Source organism: Salvia miltiorrhiza, chromosome 8 (assembly GCF_028751815.1).
Source record: "Salvia miltiorrhiza cultivar Shanhuang (shh) chromosome 8, IMPLAD_Smil_shh, whole genome shotgun sequence".
Classification (NCBI taxonomy): Eukaryota; Viridiplantae; Streptophyta; class Magnoliopsida; order Lamiales; family Lamiaceae; genus Salvia; species Salvia miltiorrhiza.
This window is the reverse complement of record NC_080394.1, coordinates 9,609,142-9,631,717: the sequence shown is the minus strand read 5'-3', so window position 1 is coordinate 9,631,717 and position 22,576 is coordinate 9,609,142. Positions and strand designations below refer to the sequence as shown.

Sequence of the window (22,576 nt, the reverse complement as noted above, 5' to 3'; positions counted from 1 at the left end):
CAATAAAAATATGTCTAGCTTTTCTTTTACATTTGTCCCATAAAAACATTCATTTCTCATTTATAGTAATAATTCTCCCACTTAGTATCCTAAAAATATGGGACTCTTTCTTCACTCACAATACATTTTACATGATTTCTTAAAACCCGCATCGTCCCCATGCTAGGCATATTTTTATGGGATGGAGCATAGTACTATATTATATATCAATTAAATACAATATAACCCTAACTAGTTTACAAAATTTTAATAGTATGTACAACAAATTAAAATATAAGAAGATTATATAAAAACATTTACTTCATTAATAATATTCAATAATCTTTTTTTGATCAAGAAAAGATTATCATTGATTTTGGTACCAGAGATACCATCAACAATTACAAACTTACAAAACAAAGCTAATAAGATCCTCTGCACACCAGGAAGATAGAGTCATCTCCTTGTTTACAATCTCAAAAATCTTGTTCCAATACCACATACGCACCTTGATCTCCGCAACAATGCTACTAGTATCCCAAGCTTTTCCTTCGAATCTACAAACATTCCGCCTCTTCCACAACGTCCAAATAGAGCACACCCAAAGCATCTACATCATCTTCCCAGTCTTCTTACCTGTACCGAGACTCGCTATCATAGAGAAATGCGCACCAATCGAGTTTGGTCTGGCTGTGCTAATCCCCAACCACCGTTGAAGTTCATTCCACACCTTCTCGACCTTCGGACATTGCAAAAAAAAAGTGGTTTGACGTCTCATTATGAAGCTGGCATGCATTGCACTTGGAATCTTCATCTCCGAGTAATACGCTTCTCTTCTTCAGATTGTCGCAAGTCGGTAACCTGTTCCTCAGAGCCCTCCAAGCAGTCACTATTTCTTTTTGAGACTTGAGACGCTCAGCTGTCCAATACTATCGCTAACAGCTTCATGTCTATTGATGTCGAGGGTGCCGCATTCTTACTCACCTTGAGAGCTTCATAGGCTGATTTGGTAGTGTAGGTACCAGCCGGCGCCGCAAGGTAAATCCATCCGTCCTCGCAACCTGCATTTGGAACACAAGTGTCTACCAAGGATAGTAGTTGGGTAACTGCACCCCTTCGCTCTTCCGAAATTCCCTTCTTCATTTCTGATTTGAGCAGGTTTTTGAGGCCCACTATTTTATTGAGCTCAGTCCAACCCTAAATTAAGTCGGGTTTGGCCGACTTGAAGCTGATTATGCCAGCTCTAGTAACTGGACATAGTTTGAGGCCACATCCCGAGCTCCAACCTGTTGCGCTCAAGTAGTATGACAGATGAATGATAAACCATGTTTAATAACAAGGGCTCAACAAACATTACAAACTGATTGCAATCAAGTTGTAAATTTTACACCACCACATTGATAATTGAACATTGTAAATGATGTGAAAGCTTCTTTTTGAATATGCACGACTTATAAGGTTTACGGATTTGGGTAATTTTCGACTACATATAAGATTTATGAATTCAGAAAATTTTGTAATTGAATTACGACGTAAAACTATCAGATTTTTTATAACGGGATATTTTATAGTAAATGTGGAAAATTCAAGATTTTTGAATGAAAACTAAGATTTAAGGACATTTTATAAAAAATACCTAAAAGTTTGGACACAATGAAATACTAGTTTTTATTTTATTTTATAATGAGTTGAAGAAAATAATATAACCTCAAAGTTGAGGACTATTAATTCATAATTTTGTAACGCTTAATTAGTCAAAACCTATAAGACTATTGCCAAACCCAACCTATTAATAAGAAATTAATTTCCTAACTCTTCTCTAAAGTAAATTAATTATCCACATGTAACGGATTAAATAAATGAGGCATAAAAAGTTAAGCCAGTTACCTATAAATACAGTATCCCTAAGATCTTGGTGATATCAAATATACAAGTTAAATATATATCTATATTTGAAATAGAAGCAAGTGAGGAAATATGGAATCGTGGAAAATGGGATTTGTAGTTGCATTGACGATAGTGTTGATTTTTAGTGGTGAATATGCGGCAGCGTTCTACAATCAAATAGAGTGCTACGATCCATGTATGCAACATTGTACACTAGATCCTTGCATCTGTGATGACGTATGTCAAGCCCGTTGTTTGGTTTGCCAACCCCCGCCCGTTCGGCCCGCCGCCCTCAAAGCCTCGCGAGCTCATTAATTCAATCCTTTATGTTAATTTTCTACACCCATCAAATAATATAATTCCAGTTATAATTCCTAATTTCTAGTTTCAAACGTCAAATTGATATACACACACACACACACACACGTACTTTGGAGTTTTGAGTTCGATTATTAGTGTTAATCACTTGACATTAGTGATGTAATTTGATGCAGGTAATTAATAAGGCAAAAATAATTCTTAATTAATTTGAATCTCGCAAACTCCAAAAGATATGGTTAACAACAAATGCGGCACAACAATCCTCCATCACATCTTATATCAAATTTACATATTATCTTCTTCTTATTTTTCTAACATTTGCAATTCCACATTGACTTTTTATAAAACTCCATCAAATGAAAATTGATATAACAAGGTGTTTCTATATCGCAATAAAAAATTACTAACATTTTTATAACTAACAGAAGTGGTTGAGATTAATATGATTTGAAATGCACCACCAATTTAATCTAGTCAAATTAAACTAATTTAAAAAATAATTTATATAACATAATTTGAAATGCACCACCAGTTGAGTTTCCTAAGGACACAGTTAAAATTTCTAAAGCACCTAATTGAAAATACCTTGAGATACGTCAAGATTTATTATTTTAAGAGCACAAAAATAACTTATTCACGTTTAAGACCACATTAATTAAGGATTAATAAACTTAAATAAATGTGTTATTAGGATTACACAATTGTGTAATATCCCGAATATTTCCTTATTAAAATCCTAGTATAGCAATTAAGTAAATTTGCGTCTGAAGAAAATTAAATTCTTATTTCTTTTGAACAAGAGTTTAATTTTAAAATTTATTTTTAAAATCAACATGTATTTTCAAATAATTTGTATGATTTAATTCAATTGTATGAATTATTGGAAAATCAATATTTATTCATGTTCAAGATAAGCCACTATAATACTACAAGAATCCCACTTTAAGCAATTCCAAATGCATGCTTTTAACTAGTGGATCGGATAAAGACCATATATATGTATAGATATTACCACAACTATAGACACAATTTGAGGTTTGTAAGTCTCCTATGTATGTGTTCTTATGTGAATATATGTGTAGGAGTGAAAGACAACTTTTGTTGGAGAAAGAAAAGATACACTACTAGCAAATCTAGAACAATCTTATCTAGGCAAGAAAAATAGTAAGAGTCACATGTTGCACTCCTATTTTTTTGAGTAAGAAGGTAAGATGAGAGTGATCTTGGATAGGAGGAATAAGAATATGAGGATATTTCAAGTAACAACTTCACTTAGTATAACTTATGTGCAGCTAAATGTTTTTGTGAAATTGTTTTAAATTTAATTTAATTTTTAATATATATTATTTTCCGTCCAATAAAAATATGTCTAGCTTTTCTTTTACATTTGTCCCATAAAAATATTCATTTCTCATTTATAGTAATAATTCTCCCACTTAGTATCCTAAAAATATGGGACTCTTTCTTCACTCACAATACATTTTACATGATTTCTTAAAACCCGCATCGTTCCCATGCTAGGCATATTTTTTTGGGATGGAGGAAGTACATAGTACTATATTATATATCAATTAAATACAATATAACCCTAACTAGTTTACAAAATTTTAATAGTATGTACAACAAATTAAAATATAAGAAGATTATTTAAAAACATTTACTTCATTAATAATATTCAATAATCTTTTTTTGATCAAGAAAAGATTATCATTGATTTTGGTACCAGAGAAACCATCAACAATTACAAACTTACAAAACAAAGCTAATAAGATCCTCTGCACACCAGGAAGATAGAGTCATCTCCTTATTTACAATCTCAAAAATCTTGTTCCAATACCACATACGCACCTTGATCTCCGTAACAATGCTACTAGTATCCCAAGCTTTTCCTTCGAATCTACAAACATTCCGTCTCTTCCACAACGTCCAAATAGAGCACACCCAAAGCATCTACATCATCTTCCCAGTCTTCTTACCTGTACCGAGACTCGCTATCATGGATAAATGCGCACCAATCGAGTTTGGTCTGGCTGTGCTAATCCCCAACCACCGTTGAAGTTCATTCCACACCTTCTCGACCTTCGGACATTGCAGAAAAAGGTGGTTTGACGTCTCATTATGAAGCTGGCATGCATTGCACTTGGAATCTTCATCTCCGAGTAATACGCTTCTCTTCCTCAGATTGTCGCAAGTCGGTAACCTGTTCCTCAGAGCCATCCAAGCAGTCACTATTGCCTTTTGAGACTTGAGGCGCTCAGCTGTTCCACACCATCGCTAACAGCTTCATGTCTGTTGATGTCGAGGGTGCCGCATTCTTACTCACCTTGAGAGCTTCATAGGCTGATTTGGTAGTGTAGCTACCAGCCGGAGCCGCAAGCCAAATCCATCCGTCTTCGCAACCTGCATTTGGAACACAAGTGTCTACCAAGGATAGTAGTTGGGTAACTGCCACCCGTTCGCTCTTCCGTAATTCCCTTCTTCATTTCTGGTCCCACACCCAACCTCCATTTTTCCATTTTCCCGACTCACCTATACTAAAATCATTATCGTGGCCATTCCCAATTTTTCGCCTATAATAATATTCAATAATATCGAAGTAATGTCTATGTGACAATGACAACTACAAAAAGCATTAAATGTATGAATACCTATAGATCAAATAATTTTGATTTCTATGAATCTCCTTGACGACAAGCAATCCAACATATTGATTAACTTCATATTGGTATCTCCTTTATTTATTCTTGTTAAGATAATAAAATATTGTTTAAGATGCACATAACCCTATATTATAAAGTATAGGTATTGGCATGTAAATACTCTAACTTTTTTCATTTTCTAGTTTTGCATCATAACTTTAAAATCTGCCTATAAATACACGAACTTTGTATTCTTTCTTATTTTGCACCCTGCAAATTCTTATCGATGACATGACAACGAATTGAGAGGGAAGTTTGAAGTGCATAATGAAGTAGATAAGTTTGTTGTCAGTGTAGAATCTAGAACATATAATTATACAGTTTGGGATGTCAATTCGACTGCCATGTCAACAACGATTTGGAGGTAAAAACTCGTCCGATGCAAATTAAAATAGAATACAAAATTTAAATATTTATAGGTAGACTTTAAAGTTGTAGTGCAAAATAAGAAAATAGAAAAAGTTTGAGTATTTACATGCCAATACCCCTGTAAAGTATAATAACTAAGATGTAAATAAAGTGAAACAAGAAACACTAACTTGGAGTCGTGGCTTCTAACTTCAATTCAGGCAAAACATCGCAGGATGAATTTGGGATAATACTTATGAATTAATGATTGAGTTGGGCAGCTAACAATTTTGTACAACATTATATATAAAGCTGTTGGAAATATGGTTTTGGAAATATGGTTTTATGCCATATCTGAAAATTATTATTTAATTAAATATTTATTATTTAATTAAAATAATTATTGGATGTTAATCTACATCTCGAGTAGATCAACGTGATATACTTGAAGTCTCAAAACCGATTTCCGATGAGTGAGATATTGTATGTCAAAGTTTGGATGTTGAAGAGGGAAAATAAATGCTATCCCACATTGGAAAACATAGAGATGTTTTTCATGTATAAGAATAGCAAAGCACATGGAGTTGATAAATTGACTTGTGGGCTTGCTAGTGGGCTTGATCTAAGTACTAGCCTCGCGCACACACACACGCGCGCCGCCGCCGACGATTGATCGGACGGACGGACGGACGACGTCGCCGCCGGACGGGCGGGTACTGGCCGCGGCCAAGGACTTGGATCTTGGCAATTGGTGCTTTGGGGTGGTGTTTGGGGCCCAAACTATTTTTTGGACCAACTCCATTGGGCTTTTATTTTTTGGCCCAACAGAATTATTCTTGGCCCAATGATTGTTTTATATTCCCAAGCCCAGCCCACAGCAACAGTTGACAGCAGCAGCAGAAGAAGCAGTAGCAGGACGCCAACTTCGACTTCTGCATGGCAGCTTCAATTTTTGACTGCGACCACCGGCCACCTCTTCATCTTCAACCTTTACGGCTTCCAGCCGTCGGAGTAGAATTCAAGGTGTCGAATTCATACTTACCACATGCCTATAAATAGGCCTCTGGAGAGCTTGCAGAAAAAAAATCAACATATACTCTGCATTCTGCCATATACACTCACACTCTCTGCATAACACTTGTGCTCAGTTCTTGATCCTATTCAGTTCGCCGGAGCTCGCCGGATTGTGGTGCTACATCCGACGAGACGAAGTCGTTTTACCTTTGGGGAAGATACGCCAAATCGAAGAGCACTACCGGGGCGATAATCTTCTTGCGGGAAGAGATTCATCTCGACTCGACTTTGTTTATACGTATAATTTATTTATACAGTGTATTTCAGTTGTATCAAATTATTTGAGTTGTAATTTCTCAAATTATTTACTTTGTAATATTTTCAATTATTTTGAGTCGTAATTTCTCAAAATAAATATTTTGTAATATCTCGATCGTGTACCCGGTTCTAACAATCGCAAGAAGATTATTTCTCTGCCGTTGATACACGTTCGAGAAATGGCTCACACCGACGTCAATATGGACGGCTCCACCACCTCTGCAACCATCGGTTCAACCACGTCGTCAATATTTTCCTCGTTTGCATCAACGGGGGCTTCATCGTCAACATCTAGAACTATTGGTCTTGCCGAGAAACCATCAACGTTCTCAGGCAAGAACTTCAAATATTGGCAAGAGAAGATGCTATTCTACCTCACAACCGTGGGGTTTGCCGGATTCTTAATGGAGGATAAACCTCCAATCCCGAGTGAAGGGGAAGGGGAGACAAGCCAAGAAATTCGTGCCGGATATTTGAACTGGTGTCGCGGCGACTACTTGTGCCGTAACACCGTTCTCATGTCTCTGGACGAACGGCTCTACCGTGTTTTCAAGGTTCATGAAACCGCGAAACAATTGTGGAAGGCCCTTGATCTAAAGTATCAAGTGGACAAGGCGAATACTACCAAGTATGTCGTTGCCAAATGGTTGGAATATAAAATGGTTGACTCCCGACCATTGATGGACCAAGTGGAAGAGTTCCAAAATCTTTCACATGAGGTTCAAGCCAAAGGGATGCCCTTGGCGGATGCATTGCTCGTTGCAATCATCATAGAGAAATTACCTCCTAGTTGGAGGAAATTTCAAAACCTTTTGAAGCATGAGCGCTCGGAGATGTCCGTGCCGATATTGTTATCCAAGCTTCAAATGGAGGATCACGTGAGAAGTCGTGATCAAAAGGGAAAAGCTCCGATGGAGGCAAAGGCCAATCTCGCCGAGAAAGGCGGTCCCTCCAACAAACGTGGTCGCCCTAACCCTAATAATAAGGGTAAAGGGAAGCAAAGCGGTAGTCAACCATCAAAGTTTGATGGTGTATGTTATAATTGTGACAAAAAAGGTCGCATGGCTAAGGATTGCCGCAAGCCAAAGCGGAAGAAAGCAAATGGCAACGTGAACAACGTCGAGAAGGACTTCGACGATTGGAACCACGATGACTTTGCTGCCATGATCTCCGAGGTGAATCATGTGGACAACCCGAACGCTTGGTTCGTGGACACCGGCGCTACCGTCCATATATGCATAAATCGTGAGTTGTTCCACAACTACAAAGAAGTGGAAAACAAAACGATAATAGAGGCTAGCGAACGGACATCCCAAGTCCTTGGCATGGGAGATGTGATTCTTCAACTCACGTCGGGCGTGGAGATCACATTAAAAGACGTATTACACGTTCCAACTGTCCGAAAGAATTTAATTTCGGGCTTTAGGCTTACGAATAAGGATTTTGAATTGTTTTTCAAATCTGACTATGTTGTAATACGCAAGTGGGGAAAGTTCCTAGGGAAAGGCTATGCCTCCGAAGGACTTTTCAAACTTGGTGTAAGAGCTTGTAAGCCTGCCAAGGCTAAAATCAATAAAGATGCATCAACCTCTTCTGCTTACTTGATTGAGTGTTCAGATTTATGGCATTGTAGACTTGGACATGTTAATCTAAATGCTATAAAGAGATTAGTAAAAATGAATTTACTAAAAGTTGATGAATACAACTCACAAGTAAAATGTGAAGTTTGTGTTGAAGCCAAAATGGCTAAGTTACCGTTTAAATCGGTAAAAAGGAGCACTCAACCATTGGAACTTATTCACACCGATGTTTGTGATTTAAAGTTCGTGCAAACTAGAGGTGGCAAGAAGTACTTTATCACCTTTATAGACGATTGCACAAAGTATTGTTACCTTTACTTATTGAAAAGTAAAGATGAGGCTATTGAAGCTTTTAGAAACTTCAAAAATGAAGCCGAGAATCAACTTGGATGTCGAATTAAGATGGTTCGAAGTGATAGAGGTGGAGAATATGTAGCTCCGTTTGCTGAATTATGCAACGAAAGTGGTATAATCCATCAAACGACGGCTCCTTATTCACCACAATCTAACGGCGTTGCTGAACGCAAGAATCGAACTCTTAAGGAGATGATGAATGCCTTGTTGATTAGTTCAGGATTACCCCAGAACATGTGGGGGGAAGCTGTCTTAACGGCCAACTATATCTTGAACAAGATTCCACTCAAAGGGAAAGATGTAACTCCCTATGAGCTATGGAAAGGAAGGAAACCTTCGTATAAATACCTCAAAGTGTGGGGGTGTTTAGCCAAGGTAGAAGTGCCTTTACCAAAGCAAGTTACAATAGGACCTAAAACGGTGGATTGTATCTTCATTGGTCATGCACTTAATAGCAGTGCCTATCGTTTTATAGTGCACAGATCGGAGATACCTGATATACATGTTGGGACAACGATAGAATCAAGGAATGCTATATTCTTTGAAAATATCTATCCTAACAAGGATAAAGGTACATCGAACTCTAATGATGGAGTTGATGGTGATGCTACAGGTTCTAAACCTATGGAAGTAGCTAGTAATTCTACTCAAGTAGATGATGCCACGGGTTCTAATCATGTACCACCTAATAGGAAAAGACCAAGGTCTAAACCTATGGATGTAGAACCGAGACGTGGGGAACGAGTTAGAAAAGCTAATGTCTATGGACCGGATTATGTTGTCTTGATGCTAGATGGCGAACCGGTGACGATTAAAGAAGCTATGTCTGGCTCAGATGCAGCTCTCTGGAAAGAAGCCATCGATATTGAGATTGATTCCATTATGCAGAATCATACTTGGGTGTTAGTAGATCTACCACCTGGAAGTAAAGCTTTAGGATGCAAATGGATCCTAAAGAAGAAGTACAAATCTGATGGTACTATAGATAAGTACAAAGCCCGACTTGTCGTTCAAGGTTTCAGGCAGAAAGAAGGGTACGATTTCTTCGATACCTATTCACCTGTGACCAGACTAACATCTATTCGGATGCTTCTCGCTATTGCTGCCTTGCACAATCTCGAGATTCACCAAATGGATGTGAAAACTGCGTTCTTGTATGGCGAGTTGGAAGATGAAATATATATGAAGCAACCTGAAGGGTTTGTAGTACCTAGGCAATAGCACAAAGTATGCAAACTTCAAAGGTCTTTATATGGGTTGAAGCAAGCACCGCTTCAATGGCATTTAAAATTTGACAGTGTAATGTTGTCAAATGGATTCAGAATCAATGAGTGCGATAAATGTGTCTACATTAAGAATTCTAATAACGGATATGTTATTGTTTGTCTTTATGTAGATGACATGCTCATCATGGGAAGTAATTCCCGAGTGATTCAAGAAACCAAATGCATGCTAAGTAAAAATTTTAGCATGAAAGATATGGGCTTAGCTGATGTTATCCTTGGAATTAAAATTCTAAGAAGACCTGATGGTATTACTATAACACAATCTCACTACGTTGAGAAAGTGTTAAAGAAATTCAACGCTTTTGACAAGCCAATAGCTAAGACACCATGGGAACCTAATGTGCATTTGAGTGTACACAAGGGAGAACCTGTTGACGCGATAGAATATGCGAAGATTATTGGGAGCTTGTTGTATCTAACAAATTGCACTCGTCCCGATATAGCATGCTCGGTCAACAAGTTGGGCAGCTTTACAGCTAACCCTAGTAATGAACATTGGAAAGCTCTTGAAAGGGTTTTGAGATATTTGAAATATACTCAAAACTATGCGATTCATTATACTAGGGAACCCTCTGTACTTGAAGGGTACTGTGATGCAAATTGGATATCTGATGCCAAAGACTCGTTTTCAACGAGCGGTTATGTATTCACTGTGGGGGGTGGTGCTGTGTCTTGGAAATCCAAGAAGCAAACATGTATTGCTAGATCGACCATGGAATCAGAATTCATAGCTTTGGATAAAGCTGGTGAAGAAGCCGAGTGGCTTCAAAATTTCCTCGAGGATATTCCATGTTGGTCGAAACCTGTGTCGTCCGTAATAATTCATTGTGATAGTCAAGCTGCTATCGGACGAGCACAAAACCATTTGTATAACGGTAAGTCGAGACATATTCGTCGACGTCATAATACCGTGAGACATTTGATCACTAGTGGAGTTATCTCAATTGATTATATAAGATCAATTGATAACATAGCGGATCCTTTGACAAAAAGTATCCATCGAGATCAGATGTATAAACTGTTAGGGGGAATGGGTTTGAAGTCCACAAATTAAGGATAATCATAGTGGCAACCCAACCATGATGACTGGAGGATCCCAAGAACTTGGTTCAATGGGACAACTAAGCTATGAAAATCCGTGTGTTGAACACTCGAATTGCCTATTCCTTGTAGAACAGTGAGTGTTCGGAAACCTGCACGTGGTGAGGTTAAGTCTTTGACTTTTAATGACTCTAGAACTCCTCGAAGAGGACAAGTATAGCAGGATACTTGAGTTAAGAGTCACCTATGTAAGTGTGAAGTGGGGCCGCTTCGATTGAAACACTTATGAATCCAAAGAGGTGTTCCAAGGCCTGTAATGGACACAAACGTGAGAACGAATAAGGATTGAAGCAATATTGTGTCAATATTGTTGACTCAGTATACACCGATGAGGACTAGTTCAAGGAACACAATCCACTAGGCCGCCGGTATACTCGATAATATTGACTATGGCAGGTTCAAAGCCACAAGCTACCTCTCCAAATGCAATGTTGTATCTTAAGAGGACTGAGCTAAGTGTTTGCATACTTTCGCATACTGATTTCTCACTCATGTGGGGGATTGTTGGAAATATGGTTTTGGAAATATGGTTTTATGCCATATCTGAAAATTATTATTTAATTAAATATTTATTATTTAATTAAAATAATTATTGGATGTTAATCTACATCTCGAGTAGATCAACGTGATATACTTGAAGTCTCAAAACCGATTTCCGATGAGTGAGATATTGTATGTCAAAGTTTGGATGTTGAAGAGGGAAAATAAATGCTATCCCACATTGGAAAACATAGAGATGTTTTTCATGTATAAGAATAGCAAAGCACATGGAGTTGATAAATTGACTTGTGGGCTTGCTAGTGGGCTTGATCTAAGTACTAGCCTCGCGCGCACACACACGCGCGCCGCCGCCGACGATCGATCGGACGGACGACGACGTCGCCGCCGGACGGGCGGGTCGGGTACGGGCCGCGGCCAAGGACTTGGATCTTGGCAATTGGCAATTGGTGCTTTGGGGTGGTGTTTGGGGCCCAAACTATTTTTTGGACCAACTCCATTGGGCTTTTATTTTTTGGCCCAACAGAATTATTCTTGGCCCAATGATTGTTTTTTATTCCCAAGCCCAGCCCACAGCAACAGTTGACAGCAGCAGTAGAAGAAGCAGTAGCAGGACGCCAACTTCGACTTCTGCATGGCAGCTTCAATTTTTGACTGCGACCACCGGCCACCTCTTCATCTTCAACCTTTACGGCTTCCAGCCGTCGGAGTAGAATTCAAGGTGTCGAATTCATACTTACCACATACCTATAAATAGGCCTCTGGAGAGCTTGCAGAAAAAAAATCAACATATACTCTGCATTCTGCCATATACACTCACACTCTCTGCATAACACTTGTGCTCAGTTCTTGATCCTATTCAGTTCGCCGGAGCTCGCCGGATTGTGGTGCTACATCCGACGAGACGAAGTCGTTTTACCTTTGGGGAAGATACGCCAAACCGAAGAGCACTACCGGGGCGATAATCTTCTTGCGGGAAGAGATTCATCTCGACTCGACTTTGTTTATACGTATAATTTATTTAGGGATGGAATTTAAAGTACCCACTTTGGTTAGTTATCTTACAAAATTACCCACCCATATAAGATGTCTTATAAAACTACCCACTTTGCAATTGATGGTGATAGGTTTGCATCGTTTTCCGTAAAAGTTCTTACACTTTTCTTACACAAGTACACTTGTGTAAGAAAATGTGTAAGAGAGGTAGTTAAATATGACTCTAAATCTGAGGAAATGGCATTATTTGTAACCCTAAATGCCTTAAATTCGAAAAAATAAAGACAGGTATTCATGTTATTAAACATGTATAAGAAAGTTGAAAAAAAATTAAATGTAGCGTATTATGAAACAAGTTTTTTTTTGAAGCTAATACAACAATTACCCGCCTGTTAATCGTAGCCGTTAGACGTAGCCGGCTGGAAATGGATCCTAGCGGCTACTGTGACCGGCTAGGATTAACAGGCGGGTAAATACTTAATTAGCTTTAAAAAAAATTCTAGTTTCATAATAATCTTGATTTAAAATTTTTAAACAGACCTAATTTTTATTATTATTATAAACTTAAAGGGTGATTGGACAATTCACGGGTATAATGCAGCTTTATAGGGGGCAATCTCTTTGCAGTAAATTCACGAGAAGGAAATTGACAAAATAAACTCAATAAGTCTAAATTTATATAATTGAATATGAATTAATATTGTAACACATAAAATAATAGCAAATAGTCGATAAAAAAATTAAAAAATCATATATTATGAATCAATGAATCATAATACACCTTACAACCCATTACCCGCCAGAAATATGTAGCCGGCTGCCGTAGCCGTGGGTAAGAAACTACTCACGGCTACAGAGTACGGCTACTAATTACTGGCGGGTAAGTTATTAAATGTCTTTAAAATATTTTTTCATATCACTTTATATAATGTTAGTATTTTTTACCCTTAATTTACTACTATTTCTTCTATTTATACACGAAAACTTAATTTTTTTTTAATTATAAGCTTAAAGGGTGATTGGACAATTCATACGGCTACAATGCAGCTTTATAGGGTCTATTTCTTCTTTGCAGTAAATTCACGAGAAGGAGATTGACAAAATAAACTCAATAAGTCTAAATTTATTTAGTTTATTTGATTGGAAATATGAATTAATATTGTAACACATAAAATAATAGCAAATGATGGATAAAAAAATTAAAATATCATATATTATGAATCAATGAAACATATTACACCATAACACCAAGTACCCGCCAGAAATATGTAGCCGGCTGCCGTAGCCGTGTGAAAGAAAATACTCACGGCTATATCGGACGGCTACACTTTAGTGGCGGGTAAGTTATTAAATGTCTTTAAAATAATTTTTCATATCATTTTATATAATATTCGTATTTTTTACCCTTAATTTACTACTATTTCTTCTATTTATACACGAAAACCTATTTTTTTTTAATTATAAGCTTAAAGGGTGATTGGACAATGCATACGGCTATACAGATAGGCGAGAATCGCGGAAGCTTTATTGGGGGGATATACACGGCTGTATCTCAAATTCACAAGGCAATTTAAGGCTTGTTTGACCAAGAAACCCATTTACATGTATAAGAATTAGAACTTTTAACCTAGCCGCATTCCATTTTGAATTCACGGCATCAGTTTATTTTTTGAGAGAGAGTGAGAGAGAGAGGCAGCCGAGAAAGAGAGAGAGAGAGGAGAAAGAGCATCGGGTAAATTTTTGAGAAAGAGGAGAGCATTCCAAACCGAAGGTAAATTGGAATGAATTTTTTTTTTTTTATTTGTTTTCTTGTTTGTCCATGTTTGAATGAGAATCATTTTTTTTGAACTTGAAGGAGAGCATTCACGATTTTTTCAACGTCCGAAGGCATACACATGGCTTCTTCTTCAAATCAAGTAAGTATCCTATTTCGTTGATTTTAAATTCGTGAATTGGGTTCGTGAATTATTTTGGTGAAATTGTTTAATTCGAATTACTTGTGTTCGTGAATTGGGTTCGTGAATTGGGTAGTTATTTTGTTGTAGTCATTTTGGTTGTAGTTATTTTGTTGTAGTCATTTTGTTTAATTATTGGGATGGAATTTACTTATGTTGGGACGAAAATAATTAATTATTGGTTGTATATTCATTTTGGTTGTAGTCATTATGTTTAATTATTTTGTTGGGACGAAAATAATTAATTATTTTCGTGAATTACTTATGTTATTTTGTTGTAGTCATTTTGGTTGAATTAGTTATGTTATTTGTGAATTAGTTTGTATATAAATTGATTTAGTTTAATTTTAAAATCATTTCAATAATTTAAATAAAATACACAACCAAAGAATTGAATTGGGTAGTGCATAAATTGAAACTAACGAGAAGATCCTCTACATGTACATAATTATTTTCGTGAATTATTAATAAATTGTTTAATTCTATTTGGTTGAATTACTTATGTTATTATTAAATTTTGTGTTATTTTTCTTAATTAATTATATTTTGGCTTTTTAATTGATATATTTTTGGTATTGAATAGATCGATTATCGGAGGCCCAAAACAATAAATCGCCCCGGGACGCAGATCAGTTCTTACTACAAGACCAGTTATTTGTCCCGGGTACCCGAGCGACTGAGGGAAATTGGGGGCGACGCACTGGAGAATACGTTCAGGCAGGGTTGCTTTGGACATTTGTTGGATTGGGAGCCGGGCAACAGGTGCAACATGGCATTGCACCATATTGTCTCTCGTCATCTGCTGGATAGTGACGATGTGATGTGGTTCTACATCAACGGCAAGAAGGTTTGCCTTGATCACGCCGCTTTCGCTCTTGTGACCGGATTGCCATTTGGGCCACATCATTTCGATCCATTAGCCTCCCACAATTTGAGAAACAATGTAGCCTACACACGAGTTTGTGGCGGGCAGCGCTTGTCAGTTCAGGAGTTGGCAAACATTTTTTTTGATCAGTGGACGGAGATTGTCGACCCCGACGGCTCGGTAGCACTGCGTGTGGCCCACCTGTTGGTGCTACACGCATTTGTTTTGGGCGTGGATTTGCCACGACCCGTGGAGATCTGGACGTGGGCTTTGGTGGAGGACTTGTCGGAGTTCTCCACATTTCCTTGGGGTGCAGCGGCATATAGTCGCTTGAACTACAGGATGAAGAAGATGTCGAAAAAATGGAAGTACCACTTCTATGGGCCTTCTTGGGCTCTATATATCTGGGGTCTTGAGGTTGTTCCCGGCTTGGGCAGAGCCGTCGCTCTACATAATGCCGGGATAATACCTAGATTCAAGAGGTGGACCTTCTTGAGTAAAATCAGTGAAGATTTGCAGCCCCTATTTGAGTCACCGGTAATAATTTAAGTGTTTATTAGTTAATTATATTTGATGTTATGAATATTAATCATCATGTACATATATTTTTTATTGTAGGAGAACGATCTTTATGAGTTGCAGCCCGAACAGCAGGAGGCGAGGACGCAGTGGTGGCTATCGGTCGCGAATGAAGGAGATGTCCAGTTTCCAGGTCCGGGCGTCTTCGGCCAGAGGAATCCTCGACCGGATGTGAGTGGTGGGGACCGCTCTGAGGCATCTATTCAGGTGGAACCCCGACGTCGCAGTTCGAGGCGCGAAGATCGGGGAAAGCGGCAAAGACCACAGGTGGTTTCGTCCTCGTCGAGCAGTGGCCAGCGGGATCAGACTGGCGGCGGCGATCGCCCCGTGACTTCCGGCCGGAGGTCACAGAGTCACAGGAGGCCCAGATACGGGGGAGAGAGCAGTGCTGCTCATGGGCCTTCTGGTTTGAGCGAGCAGGAGTGGCAGCGCATGGAGCAGATGGTGCGCGAGAGTGAGGGCCGGGTGGCGAGGCGTGTGGAGGAGAGCCTATTCACGAGGCTGAAGAATTGGGCAGAGGAGACCTTTGGGTGTATGCGTTGCCGATGCTCGCATAGCACCGATGTACGTCAGCCCATGCCTGCTCCAAGACCTCAATCGGACAGGCGACGAGAGCCCGAGCCCGAGCCCGAGACGGAGCCCGAGACGGAGGATGCGCCATCACAGCAGAGGTCCCCTGCACACGAGGCGCCTGCTAGGGACGCGGGTCACTCCGGCAGTGATGATTATCAAACCCCACGGGCCCGCATACTGGTTTTGGTGTGCCCACGACTTTTGGGGCTGGCCTACAGTTGACCCCATATCTGGGGCCACGCTACTCGTACACTGAGCAGCCCTCGAGCTCAGCACACCCATTCGAGCCGCCTCGTTCTTCGCTGCCGATTCTGGCCGAGGCTGGATATTCTCAGGAAGAGATGGAGCGTTTATGGCAGCAGTTTAGTGGGGTAAAAGCTCAGTATTTGTTTTAAATTTTACTTCTAATTGAAATTACGTGTCATTTATGGACTGTTTATATGTTTAACTTGTGTTGTTTTAATGTAAATATAGGGAGCTTCTGCTTCTGGGGCAACACCTGCCATTCCCCTCAGTGTTTGTCCACCACCACCAGAGGATGCGCAACTGCGCCGAAGCTACCGTGAGCGGCAGCCTTCGGCTGCGCTGAGATCCCCATACGTTCACAGCAACGAGCTGAAACCCGTCGACAACAAGTATATTCAGGGATTTACTCGTATGGCGGAGCGTCTCCGTGGTGGGAACTACAGGAAGTTGGTGGTGACAGAGAGTGGGCACCCGATCAAGAGGCAGTTTTGGGTGACTCTCATGAACAGGACTAAAGAGCTCGAGCCCGACGTATCTAATATTTTTGATGCACTTGTTACATGTTGTACCCTCAGTGTTTACTTAATATTAACATTAAAGTATGTGCAGCATGTAGATGCGTACATGATGACGCTGAGGCATAGGCTGGTGAGCGGTACAGACCTGCTTCAGGACATCGATCACAGGAGCCATATCATATTGGATGCGGAATTCTTCGTAAGCATTAACATATTTTGCGTTTATAATAAAGTATTATTTGAAATAATGTTTTTCTTCTTTGCAGACTTATTTGGATAGAGAATACAATGAGCTTATGGCGAATGCGCGCCGTATGTTTAGCTCTCCTTCAGAGCAGCGTTTTATAAACTCTGAGGCAATTGTGATGGGGTGGCAGTCGCACGCCAACCGTATGTATTCAGTGTATGGCAGGGGTACCTCATCGAGTCAGGGAGATTGGATGGATGCCATTGCGGTACACAATTACACCTACATCATAAATAACTTTGACTGTTTTGGGTGAATAATGATTGTTGATCAATTATTTCTTCATGTACAGGTCATTGTTCCTGTGTTTGTCCTTCAGCGTTTCGTTATCTGTAGCATTGATATGCTCACGGGTAAATGCCGCGTCTTTGATCCGAACTTGTATCGGATCCTGGCACAGGAACGCCACGACATGCTGCGCGCTCTTGCTCCTTTGGGCCTCCTTTTCTACCGGGTGCTTGAGGTGTCCCTTTGGTTCGAGCGGACACGCATTGTGGAGAACCCGAGACAGAATCTCGAATGGCGTCAGCTCCAGATCGAGTATGCCGATCCTGCCGAGCAGTTCACACAGGCTGACCGATGGAGCTCTGGTGTTTTCGCGTGCATGGCTGTAGAGCGTTTGATCGCAGACTCGCCGAGCCTGTCATGGGGCAATGACCATGTTCAGGAGTATAGGCACAAGATAGGCAGTGCCATCTATGAGTTCTGCACGACCCCCAATACACTTTGATAGTGTATTTTCATCCTTATGACTATTTTGTTTAACAACATTTTTATATTACATTCTAGTATCATTTTATCTATATTTAATGCCATGATGACTTGTGATGCATATAAAACTGTAAGATAAGATGAAAAAACTAATTAGCCGCCACAAAAGTGCAGCAGTGTGGATTAGCCGTGGCAATCTTCATTACCCACGGCTACATCTTTAAAAACTAATTAGTGGCGGCTAAGTCGTTTTTCAAACTTAAATGACATGTTTAATGCATAATCACATAATCTCAAACTCTGTAATGGTATATTATAAAATTATTAGTACAAGTTGTTGGTTTTCCCAAATTCTCATTCATAATTTCAACTCATAATTGTAGTGACATGTAAATGGTGATCATTGTTAAGTAAGTCTGATTTATCGTTTGAATTTGTCAAATATTACAATTGAATATATTTATCAACGTCAAACAAACCAAAATAGAACAATTAGCCGCCACAAAAGTGTAGCCGTGTGGATTAGCCGTTCTAATGTAACTACCCACGGCTACACATTTTGTAGGCACATTTTGTGGCGGCTTTTTAATCATTTTAGTTCCTAGTTCATTATAAATTGTTTAACTCAAACTTAATTTATCGAATTTCTTCAAATTACAACGTTATGATTTAATCCATCAATCCGGTCAACTTATGATATTTTTATCAAAATTATATAGTAATTCATTTCTATTTCTAATGTAATAATAATAATTATTTAATATTTAGAAGAAAAGAACAATGAAATTGAAATAATATCATAATAATTAGAATAATATAATAAACTAGGGAACTCTAAATGAACTTAAATAAAACAGAAAAATAAATACGACTACGCATCGGTGGCCGTACCCTTGCACGATCGACGTGTGTGACCAGACCCGCCACATAGACCACACGTTTTGGGTGCTCGTTTCTTGCTACTAGTTGATGCCTCCGCTGTTGATGTGTTTTGAGTCGGCCTTTCACCTGCGGATCGAACTCGAGTTTCCTTTGGACGACCAGCTTGTCGCCGAGAGAGATTTGGTAAAATAAGCTGAGATGCAATTCGGAAAGGAATATTCCAATTCTCTATGGGAGGCAAGTGGTTAACGTCACCAGAGTATGTGTCAACTAGTGAACTGTTCCAGTAGTAAGAGTGCACGTAATCCTCCACTGACTCGTTCGCCTCACTGCAAAACAAACGATTATACTTTTTGTTATTTAATAATGGTCATGAATAGAAATGACATACGTAATGGCTGCAATCGCATGAGAACACGGCATCTGGTCCTCGTTGAATTCGTTGCATTCACAGCTCTGCTTTTGAAGGTCAACCATATAATGGCGACCACTAGCACGAACCCTGTATTTTCTCTCGGTGGTCCTCTTGGCTGTGTAACGACGACTTTTTACAAGTTCTGCACTGAGCTTCTGTTTTGCCTCCGGAGTCAGATTTTCATCGCTCTCTTGTGCGGCCGCAAGCCTGTCGTTGAACCACTGCTCGACAACTAATCTGACTGCCTCCAACATCGAGCAGATTGGAAGACGCCTGGCCCACAGCAAACGTGCATTAAAACTCTCGGCGGCATTGGATGTAAGGAAACTGTAACGGGACACAGGACATTGTGATCGTGCCCACTTCTCCGGGCCTACGCGCAACAACTTCTCGTACGCCTTTGGCTTCAGAGCAGCCATGGCTGACATTGCACGCGTGTAATCTGATTGCTCGTAGGCGTATGCAGCCTGGCGGAAAAGCTCAGCAACACCGGGCCCGTAACCCTTCATCTTGTTCAACAAGTGGTAGTAGCAAATACCGTGAGTAGCATTTGGAAACTCGCTCTTCACAGCATTAGCGATGGAGACATGCGCATCAGATACAATAAGTAAGTTATCGGGCTCGCCGCAAGCACCTCTCAGATGTGACATAAACCACTTCCACGACTCATCATTCTCGATCGGACCGACACCGATCGCCAAGGGAAAAACTGCCTCGTTTCCGTCTTTTGTCACGGCGACAAACAAAATGCCACTATTTTTGCCCTTCAGGTGTGTGCCGTCAACCACAATCACTGGTCGAAGGTGAAAGTAGAAAGGTGAGATGGAAGCCCACAGAGCAACAAACAAATGTTTGAACCGGCAGTCTACATCTACGTCCAAATCATATAAGGTGCCAGGATTCGCTTCCTTCAGGGCATACAGATATCTTGGGAGCAGGAGGAACGAATCATCAACTCGACCGTATATCATATCCATCCCGAGATTTCTTGCACGCAGCGCGACATCATATTTGATTTTGATGCCGAAATCGCGTACTAACTCAGCCATGATGGATTTCGGCTTAATGACCTCTCCATCATCGCGTATTCTGTTTGCCACAAACGCTGCCACCACCTTCGAGTGCGCCTTGATTTTTTTAGCTGTGCGCAAGTCCCCTTCGCATGAATGCTCTTTCAACTTATGCACTCTCCACATCCCTCGGCCGTGAACAGACGCACGAAGATCGAAATTGCAGTTGTCAGAGTGCTTGCACGAGAAATAGACTCGTCCCGGATCTGAGCGGACAACTTTTGTCTCAGTGCCTCGCTTCATGTTCCACAAACCAACAGCAATGATCAGGTCGTCTTTGCTGTTGTAAAAAGAATTCTTCTGCAGATCATCAACTCTAGAAGGGTCACTCTCGCGAGCAACCAGCGAAGCCGAGGCGTCCACTGGAATCAAGGGAACTAACCAATTAGTTAGATCACCGGTCTCGGCTGTCGGTTGTCGGATCCAACCTGCTCGCTCGGTCTCCGTGAAATCAATTAGATCGTCGTCTAATAAATCCTCAGAGGCATCAGAAGCAGTGCCCACCTCGAGCGCAGGGTCAAATTCTTCGTCATCAGAATCATCATCGTCTCCTGATGCAACCGAGCCTTCAGCTTCGTGCTCAGGTTCATCATCTGTCCGCACATCGTTCAATCTCCCACATACTTCATTAAGCCTTTCGGTTTGATTCCATGCAGATTCGTCTAGCGGTTGTCCATCCCAATTAAAATATTGTCGTGGAGGCGAGCTCTGGACACCATGAAACGACGTATGATGATAATACGGCGTCTCATACTGACTGCATTGTGCTTCATCTACGTGTCCCGAAGGTTCAGCAAAATTAAAAGTAGGGATGTAGGCTTCTTCTACAATCGGACCGTTGTAGTGCTCAACGTACACCATGGGATAGTCGGCAGTTGCCAACAAGGCTTCCACGTCATCGTCTGTGGCCAAGCCACATTTCATCTCCCTACCAAATAGATTGGTCGCCAAATAATACAATTGGTAGCTCGAGCTCAACGAATGCGTCCTCATAATATTGTTGACGCTGCACATCAGGCTCTCAATAGTTTCGTTGACGAGGGGAAGGACCTCTGTATCCCCACCAACATAGTGTATACCATCGACGAGTCCGTTGTATCTCACATATATGTATCTAACGAATTCCATCTATAAAAACACATAAAATGTAGTATTAAAATATGCATAAACACTTTAAAAATTCTCATAAATATAACATAAAACATTCAAACTATTAATTACACAAACAATATATGAGAAAATCACCTCTTCAAGTAGAATTTGAACACCAATTGCACCAACTATCGCACAAACCACTTCTCAAATCTTTGAGGGTTTCAATTTCTCAATTTTTTAACTGAATGCTCTTTCTACGAGTATTTGGATTTATGTTTTCTCATTCACAAGTGTAGCCATTATAGACTAATATTAGATTCCTTTGTACAAATTCACGTGAAATGTATTGTTCATTCATTCAGTACACTTCAATCTATTATTCAATGTGCAATCAAATGCATGCAGAAAGTGAGCATTAAAGCCTCATTACAATCCAAATTTGTGCAGTCACCTTATCTCTTATTTCATGTGGACATGTACTTTTTTGACTAAAACATTAACAAATAAATAGAAATACACAAAAAGGGATACATATGTTACTTTCAAACATTCATAACAAGGTAAAAAATTTTACAACCATATGTATTACTTCAAAATGATTTTTTGCTCCCAAAAAAAATATTAGCCGCCACAAAATCGTAGCCGGATTCACTACCCGTGTGTGAAAAATTTCACACGGCTAGTACGACCGGATTTGCATTTCTGGCGGCTAATTGTTTTTTTAGAGCTCAAATATTTTTTTGGTTACATTTCATGAGTTTCAAGTGTTTTATTCAAAAATAGCCTATTATTTTATGTGTTTACTGTATTATTTTGTGTTCAATCAAATCATGCATAAAGTGAGTATTATTACCCCACTATAATCCAATTTTTTGCAGATTCAGTATCTCTCATATTTGACATCAATGTATACTTCTTGTAATATAAAAAATAAAATTAAAAATTTAAATAAAAACTCTAAATTAAGGTATTCGTGTTATAATATAATATTACTAAGAGGGCTCAAAAATTCACTATTATGTATATTATGCAACAAAAA

General features: G+C 39.5%; 2 protein-coding genes across 2 annotated transcripts; one reads left to right on the top strand and one right to left on the bottom strand.

Annotated features, from left to right (window-relative positions):
* The first annotated feature begins 17,010 nt into the window (after positions 1-17,010).
* Positions 17,011-18,094, top strand: LOC130998038 (uncharacterized). Its single transcript, XM_057923474.1, has 4 exons — positions 17,011-17,130; positions 17,209-17,316; positions 17,384-17,572; positions 17,657-18,094. The coding sequence occupies exons 1-4, from the start codon at positions 17,011-17,013 to the stop codon at positions 18,092-18,094; spliced, it is 855 nt and encodes a 284-aa protein (XP_057779457.1).
* Positions 18,095-18,856: 762 nt separating this feature from the next.
* LOC131000781 (uncharacterized) lies at positions 18,857-22,400 on the bottom strand. Its single transcript, XM_057926850.1, has 2 exons — positions 19,349-22,400; positions 18,857-19,286 (listed from the first exon to the last, which is right to left on the bottom strand). Exons 1-2 carry the CDS (start codon positions 21,568-21,570, stop codon positions 18,947-18,949), a joined length of 2,562 nt encoding a protein of 853 aa, XP_057782833.1. The 5' UTR covers positions 21,571-22,400; the 3' UTR covers positions 18,857-18,946.
* Positions 22,401-22,576: the final 176 nt, after the last annotated feature.